The sequence below is a fragment of the Buceros rhinoceros genome, unplaced genomic scaffold (assembly GCF_000710305.1).
Source record: "Buceros rhinoceros silvestris isolate BGI_N320 unplaced genomic scaffold, ASM71030v1 scaffold6058, whole genome shotgun sequence".
NCBI classification, from domain to species: Eukaryota; Metazoa; Chordata; class Aves; order Bucerotiformes; family Bucerotidae; genus Buceros; species Buceros rhinoceros.
In genome coordinates, this window is record NW_010428509.1 from 24,407 (window position 1) to 44,696 (window position 20,290).

Consider the following 20,290-nt stretch of genomic DNA (forward strand, 5'->3'; position numbering starts at 1 on the left):
CTGGAAGGGTCTCCTAGAAAGCTGCTCGTTTTAAGTTTTCTTTTAAAGACACTATGATTTTAAACATGAACATTTCTTCCTCCATCTAAAAAAAACTATCCAGATCTTCCAAAAGTATCCTTACGAAGTGGTTGCTAGCAAATCAGTGCTTTCTTTAAAATACTCCTGAATTTTGAATGCTTACTGGATAATTGAGCCCTGTACCTCCTCCTTGAGGTTTTAATGGCTCTACTTTTGTTTACGCACCTTTTTTTGCAACAGGCATCGTTTGAGACATTAATTTTATTAAATAATGTACAATAAACCAGATTAGATATGAATTGAGCCCTGTACCTCCTCCTTGAGGTTTTAATGGCTCTACTTTTGTTTACGCACCTTTTTTGCAACAGGCATCGTTTGAGACATTAATTTTATTAAATAATGTACAATAAACCAGATTAGATATGAAAGCATTCACCAACCTTGAAGTCAAATTAGAGGTTGAACTACCATTAAACCCTATCCTTCTAGTTCAAAACCTTTTCAGTTTACTGAAAGGTACCTTTAACTTTACTTGGTAACAGAACTAAAACTACTACATGCCTGACTTAGAAGGAGAAGGCTGGAGCTAAAGATATTTCTAAGAACTATGGTGTATAAGAACCAAATGTAAGTGACAACTCGGGCCCCTTGCTACTGAAAAGACACATGATGCAGTATGTGCCATATACTACATGAAGCAAGGCAGAAGGCAAAATAGGGACTTGAAGACAATTTTTCCTCTAAATTTTTAAACTTCATGTAAGACAGAATGATGGATAACAATGACATTTACACTTCAGAATGAAACTTATAGCCTAAAACTATTTCATGCAAATGCATTTACAGATACAACTATGAGTAAGAAAGCATTGATCACAAACTTGTGTACCAGAGACACAAAATATTGTTGAAAGGAGGGAAGACAGAAATCAAACAGCCTTTACAGCTCCTTATAAATTCTGCATATTATAAGCCTGTGTTACAGGTTAAAATTTATCAACTAAACAAGAAACCTGGAAACACAAACATTCTTGGGATTAATCTCCCATTAAAAAACCCAACCTAATGCAAACTATAGTGACCATGGCTTATTCATATAACAATTTACTTGGTTGATTACAACTATCTATTTTCATGAAAATAATGAAAACCTTCAAATCCTTCACATAACGGCACCTGGATAACAGCTTGTAGCTGATACCATCATCTCTTGGTGAAGGAACATGAAAACTGGGTAGTTACATTATCTCATAGTGTAACATCCTAATCTATATGAAAAAAATTTAACATCACAAAACTAATTTTAATCTGAGAAAGAAGCTCATATAATCTAACACTATATTCTAATTACTTCAAAAAAAAAAGGAGGCTAAATAACAAAGCTTGGATCATATTAAAATTAACAAATAGAAGTTCACCTTAATAAGCAGAAAGGTAGTTGTAAAAATGCTTTAATGAAAAAAAAAGTTTATAAATGTTTCATTATCAGAACCAACCTTGTTTATCTTCACAGACAGAGCTTTCCTGTTCTGACTGTCATACAAAATATAACCTGTGTGAAATAAGAAACAAAAATTTAAACTTTGGCATATTAGTTATTAATTGTTTGTCAAAATCACTAATGCAATGAGAGGTTAATGAAATGTATCTCAAGAGTATTTTCAATGTGTTTACATACATGAGCAAAATTAAAACGCATGCATCTTTATAATAGCTTTTAATATATCAAGCAGTTTTCACCTCTTCAGATATTTACTTCGCTTCGTAAGTTATGAACACACTTACTAAACAGTATCTATTAAACAAGCCTCTCAAAATGGCAGCCCCAAAATAGAGCTAAGTGCTTTTTGTGTCTAAACTCTCACCAAAAAAACCCTCCTGTGAATAAAAGCTGGTCATTAGCTGCATGCCAGCTGTCTGATGCAGAAAATTACTTTAGGCTGACACCAAATCCACTTCACTTGTGACTGAAATTGAAGAGGAGCCTTTCCAGTAAAATAAGAACAGCAGTTTCACATACTGCAATTTTGTTCTTTTTTAATTTCTACATTTCTACTCCTCAGTATTCGGGTTTCATATGCAAATGTAAGTAAAAACATATATCAAATTGTCTGATCAAGAAAATAAATTGTAGAGTTTCTTAAAAAAACTCTCGCAATTCTAGCAACTGCAGGACAAACAACAACTTACTGTATTTTTTCTTCATAACTTTACTTAATTTTGCTGTTAATCGCCCTCTGTCTGGACATACAGCTTTTCTGCAGGATTAACAAAAAATATTAGAAAAGTTATTTCCAATAAAAAAAGTTATTTCTATGCATACATACACCCAAACAAAATCAGCTCTTATTTTAAGGAGTGTATTTTGTGCACATAAAGCAAATTCTGACTACTATTAAAACCTGACCTTACACCACATATACAATCCTCTATATATTAAAAGCCACAGTGCTTCAAAAAGCTTACAGATAGAAAAAAAAGAAAATCCATTTACACATCAGAAGTTAATATTCTGTATTATAACTCAATGCTTAATTTTGCTTGATTTCATAGCAACACAAGAAAGATGTTATAATCTGCTTGGATAAATACTTTGAAGAATATCAAAGTCAATGGTGATTCAGAAATGTGAGGTGCAAAGATCAATCTTATTTACTTTCTAATAATAGTCAAAAAAAGGTAATTTACTTCCAGTTATCTTTTCTCTAATGAGTCTGCTTGAAATTCAATCTCAAGAACTCTGTATATTTCATATTCCATTAAACACTGACTTTAGATTATCACTATTCAGTGAAATTTGTCTTTGTAATCCTGTGCTTCCCCTTATATAATTGCAATAAAACTTCTCAAAACAGGAACAGTATTTCCACAGTTCCTTCTCAAAGTCACTAGAGTAAAATGAGTTCTTGACTACTACTATGTTTTACTATAAAAGAGGAACACCATCTGTGTTTATACAAAGATGAAAGAAAGGGGTTGTCTGTTTAGATAACCAAAGACTTGTATTGTTAAAATTGTCAGAATTGCTTGAAAAGTGCAACTTTCACAGAACTCAATGCAAGAAATATGCTGTTCCTTCTTGCTTGCTACTGTAAGTATTTAAGTGGGAATTACATCAGGTAACACTAAAGCTAAATTACCACAGTTTATTTTAAAATAAACTCCATTAAAAAGATTTCCAGGGTACACATCTTAAAACAGATGAACATGTATTTTGAATATTCCAATCAGAATGCTTGAAATTAAGTGGGTGACTAACCTCACAAAACTTCTTTTCTTCACATGGCTGTATTTTCCTTTACTGCAGGCACAGTTTTCATCTTCTTCCTTCCTCCTTAGTTGTTTTTTAACCTGAACCTGTATTGAAAAATAAAGTCAATCCAATCTAGAAACTCAAAACCCATGGACTTCAATCATTCAAAAACTCTCAAGGTTTGCAGAGAAAATAAACAGAAGAACGCAAAACCATTTCAAATCATTACTTCTTTAATCTCAAAGTTTGCAGATTTGATTTGTTATTTCATTTGTTTTTCATGAACTCAAGAAAATGACCCACCTCAATACACATATTAGCTATGCCAGAGAGGAACACTAATTCTGCAAGACCAAAAATTCCTGAACATTCAGACTGCCACAGCAAGTACCTCAAAGTTATACCCTATCTTCCACTGAGAATTTGGAAGCTAAGTTTTTTAAACTAAGTTGGTTGATCTGAATATGCAAGGTTAACCTTAGGAAAATGCTGAACTACCATTCAATTTCAAATGCTTCCTCGTGATTAAAACACACGTGATTCTCCTCTAGAGCAAAATAACTTGTGGATTTTATATAACACTTTTTTTTCCCCCCCATCTTCAAAATGCTAAGAAAGCAGCACAGTTATTACATACTATGAAGTTACTTCAATGGCTAAATTGCAATTGTTTGTATTAGACATTTTGTATTTCCTCATTCTAGAGTCCTGGTTTTATATGCAACTCCTTTAGCTATTAGCATTCTAATTATGAGTATCACAAAAGGAAAGCCGACAGTGTCCTGACAGTGCCCTTGCTAATATTGACCAGTTTATCAGCATTTCTTGGTACACATTCCATCTATTCCTACTGCTCCAAGGGCCCTTTTTCGGAGCAGGACCCTTGTTCTCTGTCCACCTGTTTACACTGCAGTTCTACAAACAAAGAACCTTTCAAACTATATTTTGATACTGCCTGTACACTCTTCCAAATGAAAACTTCAGTTTATCTTGTTTCAGATGCTTGCTTGATTTTTTAGAAAGAAGATAAAATACGCTCGCATGGTCTTCTATGAGAAGGAGGTATCTGTGGCTGTCAGTCTGGTTCCTTTGCAACTGACTGCCTGGGCCTCTAGAAGCACAAGAAATGGTAGTGGAATCCTGTTTTCTAAATATGGCAAAATGCAAAACCAACAGCTTAGGAATTACTTATGACCATGATGTCACCACAGAATTTCAGAACTGTACACAGAATTATCAGCATCTTTCTACATACATTTTCAAGATCATCTGTCAGAATCAAGTTATATTTTCCTACTTGGTAAATTGCTGTCTGCAGCAGTATTACTCAGAAGAATTGAAAGCGGAAAAAATTCAGAAATTTCAGGTGAACAGAGCTTAGCATTAATGGATTCTTCTTGCCTTCATGCATTTGTCTACGAATTGGAGGCTGTGAACATACAAGATACACCTCAGCTAAAAAAAAGGCAAGATCGCATGCTAATTGATATAGCACTTGTTTATAAAAAGTAGTTAAAATTGACACTTGGAGATCAATTACTGTATTACTATTCTTGGATACATCAGGAATGCTCAAAGATACAACAACACAGGAATAGTAGTTTTGTGATTATTATTGCTGTAAACACTTGTTTTGAAAAAATAATTCATTCCTAACTTCAAATATATAATAGAAAATTAAAGCAATAATTATTTCTTTAGGAAAGCTTATTTAATGCAGACAGATGAATAAAGGGCTGCAGCATAACTTGGGTGTTCCTACAATGGAAGTCACTTAAGTCTGGAACTTACCTTTACCTGATCTTCTAACCCATCAAGCCTGCACACTGCTTGAAATGGTCTGCGATCAATAGGACATGAAGCCTGTGTCTGAAAAATTATTTTTCTTGTTACAAAATCTGTGATAAGTTAGAAACTTCAGTTTTCTATACTTTTACTTGCTAGTATAGCAACTTACAGAAACACGCACAATTGCAGCTTGTTCCTAATAGGAATGTATTTGCACACATTATTCATTTCTCCTTATGGGAAAATGTAAAGGAAATAAGAATGCAACTCAGAAGATGTGTTCAAAAAAGAAAAAAACATTTTACATCTATTATCTACATATTTTTTATTTTGAATCCCTTTTAGGTAACTGATTTTATTACACCAATATATTCTTTTCATTTCTTACTGTTCTAATGTTTTATTTCTTAAAGCCGTTTTCAACGGAAAGCATGTTGGGTTGTGTGTCCCCCCAAAACATAAAACTGGGCAGACCAACAGCAAACAGCATAACACTTTCCCTCAGCTTGTTTTTCCGTTTGACTATATTACATCGTATTTTGCAGTTAGCACAGATTCCCACCTATAAGACAACTAAAGTTTTACAAATTAGTTTGCAAGAGAATGGAACTGAACGTTTTTTTACCCTACATTTTGATGGAAATGCAGATTTACTGTTTTTTCCCCAATCAACTAAATGTCGTCTCTTACTATGGCTGCACTACATCAGATTACTCACATACAGAGAACATGTTAACAACCATGGAACAGGGAAGCTTCAACTGAAGCTCCACCCAGCTGGATCATGTACTGAATCAGCTTTCAGAGAAATCCATATTAGATACTAATTTTTGCTGCTAGAGAACCGTTTATTCATTTTAACTCCAGATGTGTTTGTGAAGGGTTTGGTGGGTTTTCTTTGTTTATTTGGTTTGGGTTTTTGTCATTGCTCTTCCCTACCTTCCTTCCTTCCATTGGCCCTCACAGGTCAGTTCAGAACTCTTGAAAGTGAAGAAAAACATTCCACACCCAGCCTCCAGCCCTAATTCATTCACTGAACAAGAAACAGCATATGGATCGTGTGCCCTTAAGAGATGTAATTTCTGTCCTTAAGAGAACTATCAGGGTATTACACTTATTCATGCAAGCAAGATGTAGTACTAGAATTGCATAAGGAACTATGAAACTTGCATATGAACTCTGCCCTGAAATTCAGTAGCGTATGTTATTCTTGTCTTTTTATGGGGCTTAATTTTCCAGTTAATTCTCCTCTTTTCTCCATTTCAGAGAGTGCTCAACTTCTATTTCACCTAACACAGCCCCCAAACCTTAAGCATTCAGGCAGCTTCTGATTCTAATTGAATTAGACAGAGCAAAGTTGGACTGATTAAAAAAAACCCCACCAAACAAAACCAAAATAAAACTAGGGGTAGTTTAACGAACAACTTATTGAACAGGAAGGTTAAGTTAAAGCCATTATCTCTCCTTTTGATGCTCTGGCATTTTACCCTAACTAAAAACCTCCCCCTGTTGGGGAATGCCATCGTTCCCTGCAGTGTCATCGGCCTTGGTTCACAAAAGCATACTGGGTAATCAAGACAGCTCCCTAAGGACTCGGGTCATGAAGATGGTTTTTGTCCTGCAGCCCAGGTAAAGCTAACCCACAAGAACAGCAGTGTAGTGTTCAGTTAGGATATCTGATAGTATACAATGCACTGTAACTGCTGAATCCGCTGCAAACTTTAAGATAAATACTTGGATTCTTAGATATACTATACCAAGACTGTCAGAGATAGGTAGGAGGAAGTTAATTTTCAGTATCATTTCAGGATTTACCTTAGTGGAAAAGGAAGTTTTCCCAAGAATCGATCTGTTTCTTCATTAAATTTACACTTGAATATTAAGCTGTTTATTCATTCCAGTGAAGTATCATAGAATATTAAGCATTATTAGCAGCAATCCAAATGACAAGCTTTTTTGCTGCATTAGAAAAGTGTTCACTGTTATATATTCAGTTATTCTGAACAAATGTTTAACAAATCACATACAGTCGTAATAGTAAAAAGAGAGGAAAAACTTTTTGGAAGAATCAAAAGCTACCATTAGGTTCAGGTATGTTCAAAAACAGCAGACGCTCTTTCCAGCCCTTCTTGGTTGTTTTTCATAGCCCTAGCATTAACGGACAGTTTGTGACAACTCTCAGAAGTTCTAGTAAAGACAGGACAGCTCCATGCGCACTCCCAGGCCCCCCAGCACAGTACAACTGCTGAGTAGCCCTGAAGAAAGCTAGAGGTTACTTCATCTGTACACAGCACCTTCGTGTAAATGTGCATCAGCTCTCATTTGTCTGCTAACATACAAGAACAAGCTTTTTAAATAGAAATTGAAGAAAATTTTCCCCCATCCCTCTTCCCAACAGCAAGGCTGACTTTGTGCTGTTGCAGAAAGGAGCAAGGGTAAAAAAAGTTGACTGTTTTTGCAAGAAGCAATCATGAGGAACGGCGGTCTTGTACTCATCTCTCAGAGAATATGGTTCAGTAACGAAGCAGTTGTTGAGTCTTCTTTCATCTGAGGCAAGTTAGCAATTCCTCTCTTCTGAGGCTTCTGTTCAGGTAGCATCATAAGTAATAGTGAATGTACATGTCCCTTTTGGGGAAAAATATTTAAAATAAGAAAAAAGCCACTGGATGGAGTGAGTCCAAGCAGCAGCCATCAGTTTTACTGTGCACAAGGGAGGAGGGATGTGTCACAACCTTGGAAGAACCACAGCTTCACACAGTATCTTCCATTAACACAGCTGTTAAAAATCAGAACGTAGTATTTAATGTAATGATAATCATTAGAACCTCACAGCTAGTAAGGTGACTTGCTTTGCTTTTCTTCCTGACAGCGCTTTTCATCCTGACAGCGCTTTTCTTGGATAAAACCCACAGAATAGTACCTCAGCACATTTCAAAGTGTCTTCAATTGTTTTACTCTTCAGACAGAGCTACTTGTAGTTTTTACGGCAAAACTGGTAACTCTACAGTGATTCATTCTTTTGTCTACCCTGTGATATCTGGAGAATTCTCTTCATAAAATACGTAAGGATTCACAAAATCTGCAACCCCTGAAAATCTATCCATGAACATGTGTGTGTGTGTTCTTAAGCTTTCAAAAAACTCATTTCATAGTATTTTCTTTGGTTTTGATGACCCTCTAGAAAAATCTTGCTTTAGCTGTACAGGCATAGCTTAACGGTCAGTATTCCTGTAACTGCTACAGCACCACAAAACTGTGATCTCTAAACTCATAGAGCAAGTGTCCCTTATTTTAACTGCATCGCTTCAAACAGCATTTGAGCAAAGTGAGGTAGACAAAAGGCTGAAGCAGTTACTGTACTCCAGACGGGAATTTCCAGGAAGCTGTATGAAGAGGTGCAAGCTTACTCCAAAACATATTTGGCTGACAAAACAACTTCTGCAGATATCCCCATCTCATCAAATTCCGCATTATGAGTTTCATAACAAGTAACAACAAGATGCGAGTATCAAATTAAAGTTGCTGCAGTAAATCCCATCCCCATTTGTTTTTTCCTTCAAGTGGCCCATAATAAAGTCTGTTCTTCAACTACTATATTGAAAAGCTGATCCAAAAAGAAACATGATCCTTCACTCTTTACTGCTTCTTTGTTAGAGAAGCTGTTAAACCACACAACAGCAGATTCTCGTAACTAAATCCAGGCTTAAAGGTGAGGTGTAGATTATAAAAGTAATGTATATTTCACTCCAGCTAGTAACAATAGTACATTAAAAAGCCCACGATGAATCCAACTCCGGCTTCAGTGAAAAGGGAGACCACAGCACCACACATTTGGATGAAAGAAAAGGAAGATGACATCGGGAAATGCACTACTTTCTAGAAGCATGTAAAAAACAGAGTATTACTTTTTTCCCCAGTCTGCTTAAAAAAGCAAGTACATTTAAAGCTTTTGCAGTTGTGCTTTAGGAAAGTTCTGTTTCTGGCAAGAGATGTTAGTTTATTTTTCTTTAAAATCTCATTCATGGATAATAAAGGTACAGAGCCCATAAGAACAGAGATTCTAGTCTCAACAGCTAATCAAAAGATTACCTAGTTAGAATCCTAAACAGGTGTCATCTCCACCTATATCACACAGTCAGTGAGTCCTTAACTTCTAATCCAAAATTGCCATAAAGCTTTGACAAGTTCTATTGGAGTGGTGGCTGTCTTTAGGAATGGATTAAATGATTCGTTATTTGTAAGGATCTGTGAATTCTATGATAAGAAAGACACTGTACGTGTCATTGTACTTCCTTTAACATTGTGTTATTGGAAGAATTGAAGGCAAAACTCAGAAACACTCGCAAAAATTTTCGCACTGCACTTTAACAATGTTAACTTTCCTAAGTTGATGCATGAATTTACTTGATAAACCACAGAATCACAAAATAGTTAAAGCTGAAAGGGACCGCTGGAGATCATTTTGTCCAACCCACCCTGCTTAAGAAGGTAAATACGTCAAGAACAGCTGTAGACCACAAAAACAAACGTGTGCTTTAAAAAAAAAAGGGTAAAGTCTAGATTTTCTGAAAGAATTTGTTTAGTACAGTTTTTATGTGCGGGAGTTCTCAGATGCATTGTCTATGTATGCATTACCTTGGATGCACTCAAATGAGAAGGTTTTTTTATTATTGTTTTGGTTTTTAGGTTTAGAGTTTTTGAACACACTGTACATTGGTTTAGGAATGTAATCTTTATCTGCCCACAGTGCTCTCTACTGCAGATCACCGTGGAGCTTGTTGCCATAAGTCGATTCCTGCCTACACCCTTAAGGACAAAAGAAATCCAGATCACAAAAAATACACATTAAGAATTTCAGTTACCCCCAGAAGAATACACACGTGCACCATAATCAATATCCAATCAATATCCATCTACATAATCAATGATCCAAACCTTATACCAGCACAAAGAAAACAACTATTGTGATAATGCAGATACCACACTGAATCTGTTCTTTATCACTCTTTTCTCATGATGGTTCATAAGAGGAATTAATAGAAGAGCAAGAATAGAAATCTGCAATATATTTATTAGCACTCTAAAGAACAGAAGGGATGTTAAATATTTACTCCACTGTAGGCTTTTATCTCCTCTAATTGATGATTGTTTTTTTTGAATGGGATACAAAAAAGTAGAGAGTTTCTCTAATGCATGCAAGCAAGATAGTATTGCTGATAAAGCAGTTGTCTTGGCTGAGGGTGGTTTTGGAGACTTTGCCTACCTGCTTGCCATAGATACTTAGTTAATCTCCTTTCAAATAAGCTTGATTTAAATGCTTTCAGAACTGATTATTATAAACTAGAACACATGCTCACCAATGGAAATAAATACAAACCAGAAATATACCAGAAAATCACTGCTAAAAAATTTATAGTTTTGACCCAACTAGTCTTAATATACTAGTGGTATTACAGACACATGATGTAATTACTTCCCTTGGTGAAACGCGACAGTATCAATGGTATTTGAAGACTCTAGATGGGGGGCAGGGGTTATTGTTAGCTCCTCACCCTCCTTTTTCTGCATGCAGCAACAGCCAAAGCTTCCTCTTTGTTATGTGGGCAATGTTACCGTGTACTTTTCTCCACGCTGAAAGCCACCCTTCACCTACGCTGTCCTTCAGCACTCCATCGAAGGGTGTGCCCAATAATCTCAGCTCCAGACTTAGTGCCCTTTACTTTTTACGATCTTCCAACACTGCCTCACTGAAATATAAAGTCTCCAGCCTGAAAGTCTCCGTTAGTAAATTACAGAGTGTCAGTTTACAGAAGCAACTGACAAGTAGCACAAGATGAGTGACATTTACGTTAATCTTTGCGTGCCTACTGAAGACAGTCCCCAGCCATCTGCCTGCCCAGCAGTACTTAGGAGAGCAATGGCACACCAGACAACAGCCTAATAGTGTAGGAGACTTTAATAGCATAGGCAAGTGAATTTAGAGCACAGCGATGCTCTCAGATGCCACAATTACCTACAGTAAAAATTGCCAACGAGAGCAGAACAATATATAAGGTGCATTTTAAAAGTTCATTTGAAGTCTAGTTTCTTAATGGGGATTCTGGTCTGCCCCTCATTTTTCTTCTCGGAGTTGGACATCTTTCCTTGAAGGGAAAGCAAATACAGCACTGACTCAACTGTAATGCTACTTAACTCTGAAACTAAATGCTCAGATTTAGCAATCAAGAACCAATATATTAGATGTTCTGCAGCAAATTTCCTATCCTTTTTTAACCCTTCATGGAATGAACCAGAAGATACTAACTTAATATATATATAAATTGCTTTTAAGCGCACATCTATCTATATATATCTCTCTCTTCTTAAAAAGTGAGATCTTCAAAGTGTTATTGCTGCTGCTTGCAGAGGGAGCAGAATGGTAAACAAACTCTTACCATCTGTCTAAACTACCCTGGTTTTAATTAGAATTCTCACAGTTATATATAAAAGCCATAAACACTCAGAAGAACAATGATTATGTACAATTTGAAAACAACAGTTTAAAGAAGTAGTTGCTCCCGTTATATTTTAAAGTCCAGATGCAACACAGAAAGATAGAGGAAACATCCAACCTGAACACAGCCTACTGGCAAAGCCTTTGAGTGTATTGAGCATTACTGTAGATACACAAAAGAGCACTTCAAGTAATGTGAACACTAGGCCTTCTTCTGCTCCTAAGATTTTGCTCAATCTTATTTTCTCAATTTTATTATTCTCTAGCAGGTGAACAGGAAAACAGTGTTTTTAAAATCAATTTACTCATACCCAGTAAAAATACTTGATCTTTAAACTGAACCTGGCAGCTTTTTCTTTTAAAAAAGCAAATAATTTTTCTAATCTTCGTTATTCAATTACTTAAATTTGACTACTTGTCAATTATTTAGTTTTTGTTAGTTATGATCAACCAAGACCTAGCAAAGAAAGCTGAACCTTATGCAACACTTCTCAAAAAAGAACAACAACATTTACTCACTAAATATTAATAGTGGACACAAAACCCACATGGCATCAGCATGCTTCAAATGGCCTTGTGCTTATAATATGTTTCTATCATTCCAAGCTATAAAACCTCATCTGCTTCTCACAGCTGAAGCCTCTGAACATCTGTCAGCCAATTTCCACCACTTTTCTTTCTTTACCTTTAATTAAAACTACTGGTTTAGGCAATGGAGTTTCAAGAACTCAACATATCCAACTGTTAAATATCCTCTAAAAAGGAAGGCTGGCTGACACCTCCCATCAGATGTCACTAATGGAAAGAAGCAGAGGAAGCCTCATATAGCTTTAAAAACAACCTCCCACCATTTTTACGCCATCATCTCTACTTTACCTGTAAACTTTAAAGAGCAGAAGCTGCTTTTATTCTATTTGGATAGTACTTCGTGCCAAAAACAAACTGACAAGAGAAATGTCACATCATTCATTTTCCTCTTTAAAACAAGATAATTTCCCTTCCTTATTGGTCTTAAAAGTATCTGTTAGACAACGTGAACAAACTCAAAGCCAGCAGCAAGCCCCTGTACTGTACTGCTTCCCTGTGCATGTCACTATTTATTGTCTTACAGCTGCCATTGTAACAACCAGCTAAGGAAGTCAGGATGAAATTGTGGATGAGAATTTCCTATTTTCTTGTAAATAAAAGCATGGTGATTAACAATTTCCAGAATAGAAAATCTGGCAACAGGAGATTTGGTTTACTATCTCATTTGTCGATCTAAAGCAAGTTTCATCTAATAATCTTTAATACTCTGAAGCTCATATAAAATCTTCAGAAACAAGTGATTTATGTTACTGTCTGCCTTCAGTAATAAATAACACGAAAGTAAAAATAATACATAAGTATATTGTATATATGCATACATACAAGTGATACCAACCTTCTAAAGGATATACTGAAACCAAAAATCATAACTAACTTCAAAAGAAAGTTACTGCGAAGAAACTAAGTAGTGGTCTCTACTACAATGAAAAAACAATTCGGGTGCACAGAAGCAGGACAAAAAGCAGCATCTCATTCGAGAACCCCTTCAGTATGGTATAAAGCAATTCTAATTTGGTGGTTTGTAGCAACAAATGAAAAAGTTACAGCAAAGGTAAAGACGCCAAAGACTTAATGCAATCACTACAGGACATATGTCAGGAAAAAGGGACTAAACAGAACAAGATCATCAAGAATTCATTCAGGAAGTCATTTTTCTTTAAGGTTTCAGAACTATCTACAAAGGTATCAAATAACAGCCATACTTACCTTTTAAAATTAAATTTTTAATTCATAAGAGCACTAAACTTTTAGGTGAATACTCTTCAGAGTTAGAAAACTAAGGTTTTATAAGACCATAGACTAACATGAAAACACGATGGTCCCAGCCCCAGAGGGTAACATTGTAATATTTCAACACGTACACAACATTGCGTGATCTTCCAAAGAGCTAATTTTTTTTACTAATACCTAATCTTCCCCAGCCACTAAGTCAGGATGTCTATCGAAAGAAAACACAAAGTATTTTATTGCACTAAGGAGAAAGTTTCCTACGATCTGTTTATAAACTGGTCACTGAAACACTTCGGTTCTGACTTTGCAAGTAACATTTTCTTAAAAAAAAATCCGTAGTTATTAGATGAAACAGATTTTACTGAAAAATAATTACACACCTCGATTCCTAGTCTTACCTCAGCCCATTTAAGAATACAAGTCATGCAGAAGGTATGACTGCAATTCTCAGGGAAACCAATCTCTTGCTCTAGAAGGCAGTTCAGACAGATGGGGCATGTGTCACCATCACGAAACACAGTAGAACAGGAACTGCTTTCTTCATTTTCTTCACCTGGCATTATTAACATTGACACTTAGAATCTTTGACAGTTTTTGAAACAAAGTTATTCTAGATTTAATATTAAGGTACAATTTTCTGTAGTTAAAAACAAGTTAATCAAGTTTTCAGGTCTAATGTAGTCAAGACACTGGCCAGAGGAGGAGTTAAAATAATGTATTTCAGGTGAAAAATACTACGCAACATATTTCACAAATTACTGTACCAATACTTGCAATTAAAACAAAGAAAAGTTAGGTCTAGTGCTATTAAAAGAAAGCACCACACATTGCTTCCTATTGGCCATGCAGCCATTTAGATACGGTTCTCTTGCATTCTTGCTCTTCAGATGTTTGTGTTCTCTCTCTGTGAAATAAATTAGAGCATGTTCTGGTTTGAGCTGAAGCTTCCTTGTTTTGGGAAATGGACAAATAGGAATTATTCACGCAGTACAATAACTCTGCATTTAATTGATTAAGGGAGTCAGGTGAACGTAACGTTACGTCGGGAGTCTTTAAAGGCAGCAGGCTGGGGAGTGTCGCTCTCTCTTGGACTCCGGACAGCTTCACGGAGGTAGGACTGCTGCACACCCGAGACCAACGACCAGGCCTGAGACCTGAAGGCCTAGACCCCCAGATCACAGAGGATTACAGACTTTGACTATTACTGCTGTGAGTCTCGTCTGAATTCGGGTGAGATATCCGGACTCCCAGCTGTTCCGTGCAGGGAGTTTTCCTGCTGTTAAATTTGCTGCGTGGGGATTTCTCCCCAGCCCCATCCCGCCACGAGAAGAATTTCACTTTCTCTGTCTGGAAGCAGCTGCAAGGTTTTCACTCCCACCTCGCTGCTGCCAAGAGCACTGACCTGGAACAAGACTGTTAAAAACTTTCTCTCCTCTCCCACTCTGCACCTGGTTATCCGAGTCCTCTCTTCTAAGTTTTTCCCCGTTCCCGGTTGTGCATATACATACATATATATATAGTAGTGTATAGTTGTGTGGATTTATTGTCCATTAAAAGTTTGTTTCAGTTTCCCGAATGCAGACCGAGGTGTGAATTTCTTCTTTCCCCTTAAACCCCTTCTGTCTCTAGCGAGACAGAGGGGATCGTTAAGGAATTCAAGGAGTTATTACCTCGGGACCTCGACCCTTAACAGAGCAGCATATTCTGTATTTGTCATTTTATATACACGGTCTACCTTTATGTTAGTTTTCCAGTCTTAGAACTATTTTAATCTGAACATCCTCAAATATTTAAGTAATCATGAACATTAAGTAAAAAATGCTCCAAATTATCAAAGTTAGAAATTGTTTTCAGAATTTAAAAATGCAAGAACTTTTCTTCAAGGAATTTTACTCTAAATTAGGGGAGGGTATCCTGAATAACAACTGCTATCTCCACTTTTGTTCTGCTACTAGAAGTCAACAAATAAAAAACAGAAGACAGAGGAAAGGATCTGAGAACCCCATAGGCCAAAGAAAAATACTATGCAGAGACAGTGGTTATGTTTACACAACTTCTTTCAAAACAAGCAGTATATGAATTGAGAGAACAAATGTAAAAATCTGACTTTCACAGTTTGAATCTGAATAATATACTTGAATATTTTACACACCCACAGACTTTACCTTCCATGCCTTCATGCTCCTGATCCTCAGTATCTTGAATGCATCGCTTTCTGTTCTTCATCTTCTTACAAAATGTATTCTGGAACACAAAGAAATGGTTTACACAGTTTAGATTGCAACTTGAAAATAAAAATGACTGCTATGGGTTTAACAAGTGCTCTACATTTCATTATAGTAGAAACACATGACATTAAGAGTTAGATACAGATCATTTACAATCTGTTTGCAGTTTACAAGCATCATTAAAGCTGTCTAGCAACTGATACTTCCAACTTGAAAATTGCTTTTGTTTAAACAAATGCAAAGTTTTTGCAGTGTTTTAAGATCACCAGTGGTGTTTTTAGAAGTTAAACGCGTTGCTAAGTTTCTGTGCAAACTGCTCCACGTAACACTGCAATAACTAACATCTGCACATTGACCTTCACAAGATAGTTGAAGCAACAAAATTAAATGCAAGAATTAGTTGCTTTCTCACACTTAGTATCAATGGAGTTGTGGCAAGTGAGAAAAATGAAAGCAGGTTACATTTGCTTTTGTCACACAATTAGAACCATTGGCACTCAGAAAAAATGCAGGGGAAATTATTTCATTAGACAAGGGGACAGGTCACAAGCACAGATGCAGTAGAGTGTCATGAATGGGGAGGAAGCACCTTTTAACTGTTCTGCAAAGGAGCAGTATGAAATAATAACAACATGGATAGAGAATATCGTTATGATCCATGTCACACAAGTTGAAATAATTTGATCTTGCATAAGAACCAGCGAACGTGTTCTTTGGAGGCTGACCTACTACATGCAGAGTGAAACACACTTTAAAAAAAAAAAAAAAAAAAAGCATCTACACTAGGGACTGAAGCTCCAGCATTTCAAACCCCTGTAGTCACAACAGAGATGGTACAAGCACCTAAATCTCCAACCCAACAGTTCCAGAGGGACCAGCAGCTTTCTTTGCAACTATGTAAATCTTTAAATCTTATTATTTGCAAAGGACAAATGAAAACTTCACAGGAGATTGAAGAAATCAGAAATTAACAAGATCTGCTACTTAAGAATTCAAACATGAAGCAAACCAGCTGAGGTTTCAAACACTTTACTCTCTGACGTCTTTATAGTAACAGCAGCAGGACAGAGCTGAGAATGCCACAGTCACACTCAACTAAACTTTCTCCTATTTCACTTACAAACTACAATGGTTAACCTTTACCACCTGGATATTCAGGAAAGGGAGACAATTTGCCTCCCAAAACTTTTCTTCTGATGAAGTCTTTATTGCTTGATCTTGGCAGCAGATGTTTTAATGATAATTTACTTTACTAAGAAACACTCCCAGATACCCATCATATAACATACTTCTCACTTTCTAAAGAAGCAGGACTCTGATCTGTAAGTCTCAAACACGGTTCATTTAAAAAATGGTCAAAGCTAATTAGAAATCCATAATTAGAATTCTAAATGGCTTCAATGTTCCTATTAGAAACTACTTTCTAATCCCCCAAAAGGAACATGTGAATCAAGTCAACTGCGGGTGGGGAAGAAAGGAAAGGGAAAAGGAAACAAACCCCTAGCTGTAAGGGAATTTTCCCCCTGCATTGTTACCCTATTTTGATGCAAAAAAGTGACTTAAAGATATCACTAGGATAAATGCCATCAACTGTAGAACAGTTAATAGCACTAATATTATTACAGACTGTGTTGCTGTGAATACTGTAAGATGAACGCAAGTTCTGTTAGCAGAACCACCACTGGCCAGACCACCACCTATTAGCCTTTGCAGGCTAGGCAAAATGAAACCCAAAAAAGGTAAACTGCTACTTTAAAATGAAATGCCTTAAACAAGCAAAATCCACAGCAAATTAGGACAGGTAAGACCATCAAAACCACACTGGAACTTAAAATATGAGATCAAGGACCATTGTTTTCACTCTGATTTGCAAGAAGAATTAAGTGGCTTTGGTCCTAAAAAGTTTAAATCACGTGGTGGTGTGTAGTATACATGCTTTTACACCTAAAATATAAGAACATTCCTTCTTCTCTACATCTTAACAAACCCTCAACAATGCTTTATAGAAGCAGAAAAGCTTGCAAGCTGTGCTCAAGCCTCTCTCAACCCTGAAAGTCCCAGGACATCTCACAGCTGAGATGGTTTAAAGGCAAGACCAAGAATTCTGCACATCCAGCCACAGAAAATATTTTAAATAGACACAACCTAAATACCAAATCTTAACTTAAGCAGTAGCTGTAGAGTTCATGGTTATTAGGTCTTGAGATAGGCAGAATACAGGAAGCGAGCCCATAGAACCTCTTCAGATTTGTTTTTCCCCAGAAAAAGTAACCTTTTTTCCATTGTATTCTTTCTAGACAGAAAGACATCCTGGAAATTCTTGCACATTTACAATAATTACAAAGACAGAGATCCTAAAAGTTTGATGAAATATCAGTAAATCCAAGATGTGCAGCAACTGAAAATATTTAAGTGGTGTAACATCCTTTTTCTCACAAACCTATTATTTAAACAGATACTGAGTGCTGCTTGTGCATTTCACAGATCACTGTGCAGTGCAACTTCTTGTCAGTTTGATGCTACGCATTTTGCGCCACACAGCAAAGGAATTTAATACTACTGAAATACAAATATTTGTAAATAAAAGACCTTCAAAATTTACATGCTATTTAACAAATTATCTTTGGAAAGACTATTTGCTACTTTAAAAGGAGCATCATAGGCATTGGAATAGCAGAAGAGTTAGCAGACAGCAGCAAACAGAACTGTTCTTTGTCCCAAAATGTGACATGTTCTTCTAGAGGTCTTTAAGCTTCAAGAAGATTTGGAAGTACTTATCAGACCGTGTCATTTCAGCTGCATACCATGACAAGAAATGTGTAGGTTTGGCTGGTGGGGAGACAGCGAAAGAAGCGAGAGAAATATTTTTTGTTATTCTCCCCATTACCAAATTGTATCATCATCATCATGATGGCTTGGCTTCGCGAACGAAGATCTGGGAAGGGCTTTCCCCACGCTCACTGCAAGCGATGAGTGCACCCTTCGGGCCAGCGCGGTGGATTTTTTAGGTGAGGCGCAGCATGCGCGGAACTGGCTCCACCCTTTACACCTGAGGTTCATCTGCCAGGGCCTAGCCAGCTTGGACAGTGACAGCAAAGTCCTCGGGTCGTAGGTCTGGTCAGAGTATCCTTCTCTGAGATGATGGATGCCTTACAGGGCTAAACGAGCTCCATCTGCCCGGGTTTGGAGTCAGAGTTGTCCTTCTCCTAGGATGGTTGCCCGAAGGCTAGTGAGCCCATCCTGCCTGTGGACACACTTTGTCTGACCCTTCAGTTGAGACCTGTCTGGCTTGGGAGATCCCACTGGAGGCACATGCCACCACCAGCACAGCTCTCAACCTCACAAGGGCAGGCAAGCTCCTTCCCCACGGCAAGGGGGTGCCTGTGAAAGAGTCGCTGCTCTACCTCCGGACATCACAGACTCGGGCACGGGGCAGCCGGGGCCTGCCAAGAACTGGAGGATACCAAATTGTATAAGCTCACACGAAGATCATATGTCTGTATCCACGGCTAATCATGTCCTATCAGGCTAATACGTATCTGAAGAACGCTACATCCAAAGAATACTTTTACTACATTCCACTGACTCATGACCAACACGTTTTAGTTATGAATACTCAGTCATTGATGTGAAATATTAGAAAAGAACCCCAGGACCCACACATGCAAGGCACTTCACAGGACAGCAACAAGCACTATACTACGTTAGTGCTGACAATAAGAAAGCCAACTCTCCCACAACACTACAGATAAAATACTTTAAAATAGCATAAAGACAGCAAAGCATTTCAGCCAGGATGGTCATTTTTCTGGTGCTTGTAAGTTTTCAATAGAATTACTTTGTAATAGAAATACATTATTTAATTTTGGGTCTGAGATAAAGGCATCTTTATATCTCTGATATATTAAAGCTAAGTGAACAAGGACACTGCCACAAGTACAAACTCCATCATATTGAATGTAGTTAAACGCTTAAGTTTCTACATTATTCAAATTATTATTCAAAAGAAATTCCTGTTCTTGTCTTCATGGAAGGCAGAAGCCAAATATATTTGCCAACAAAAGTGCTTAAACAGAGTTAACTGTAGAACCTGGGAATATATTCATTACTCTCCATCTGAGGAATGTAGTTTCATGATGTACATAACTCCACAAAGCAGACTGATATAAGTACTATTTACACACTAAACAATCTTCTGTATCACAAAAATGTTAGTGCAATTTACCTTTTTTATTAGCACAAACTACTTCACACAGTTCATAACCTAAAAACACAGATGTACTTCAACTAATTCATTGCACATGCAGAAAGAAAAAACTTGGTCTGTTCAAAGTCACGTAACTGAATTCCCTATTGAACTAAAAATCTATTACATTAAAATCTTACAATTAAATGGGCACATAAAAATCATCTGAGGAGATCTGCAGTCCTCTAATTATAAGGAATTAGCACGTCTCCTTTTTGACTAAAAACAAACTCTTTACAGGACATAAAGAATACCTGTAAATAAAATGCAATGACTAAATACACTCTTCCCCCAATGCAGTAGTGTCTAGGGACTTATTTACAGAGAAGTACACTTGTTCAGCTGGAAAGCAGGGTGAAAATCAAGACAACAGGAAACAACATCTCCAGTAATCAAGAGCAAAATGGTGTCCAAGACAGGCTTATTCTTGTTCCCTTAACTTA

General features: G+C 36.7%; 1 protein-coding gene across 1 annotated transcript in view; it reads right to left on the bottom strand.

Annotated features, from left to right (window-relative positions):
• SCAF11 (SR-related CTD-associated factor 11) overlaps positions 1–15,599 on the bottom strand; it is a 31,697-nt gene extending 16,098 nt beyond the window's left edge. Inside the window, exons 1-6 of the mRNA XM_010142301.1 lie at positions 15,539–15,599; positions 13,772–13,926; positions 5,066–5,143; positions 3,281–3,378; positions 2,212–2,279; positions 1,518–1,573 (exon numbers count right to left, since the gene is read on the bottom strand). Of these exons, the coding sequence (XP_010140603.1) occupies positions 1,518–1,573; positions 2,212–2,279; positions 3,281–3,378; positions 5,066–5,143; positions 13,772–13,926; positions 15,539–15,599 (516 nt within the window). The remainder of the gene's footprint in view (positions 1–1,517; positions 1,574–2,211; positions 2,280–3,280; positions 3,379–5,065; positions 5,144–13,771; positions 13,927–15,538) is intronic.
• Positions 15,600–20,290: the final 4,691 nt, after the last annotated feature.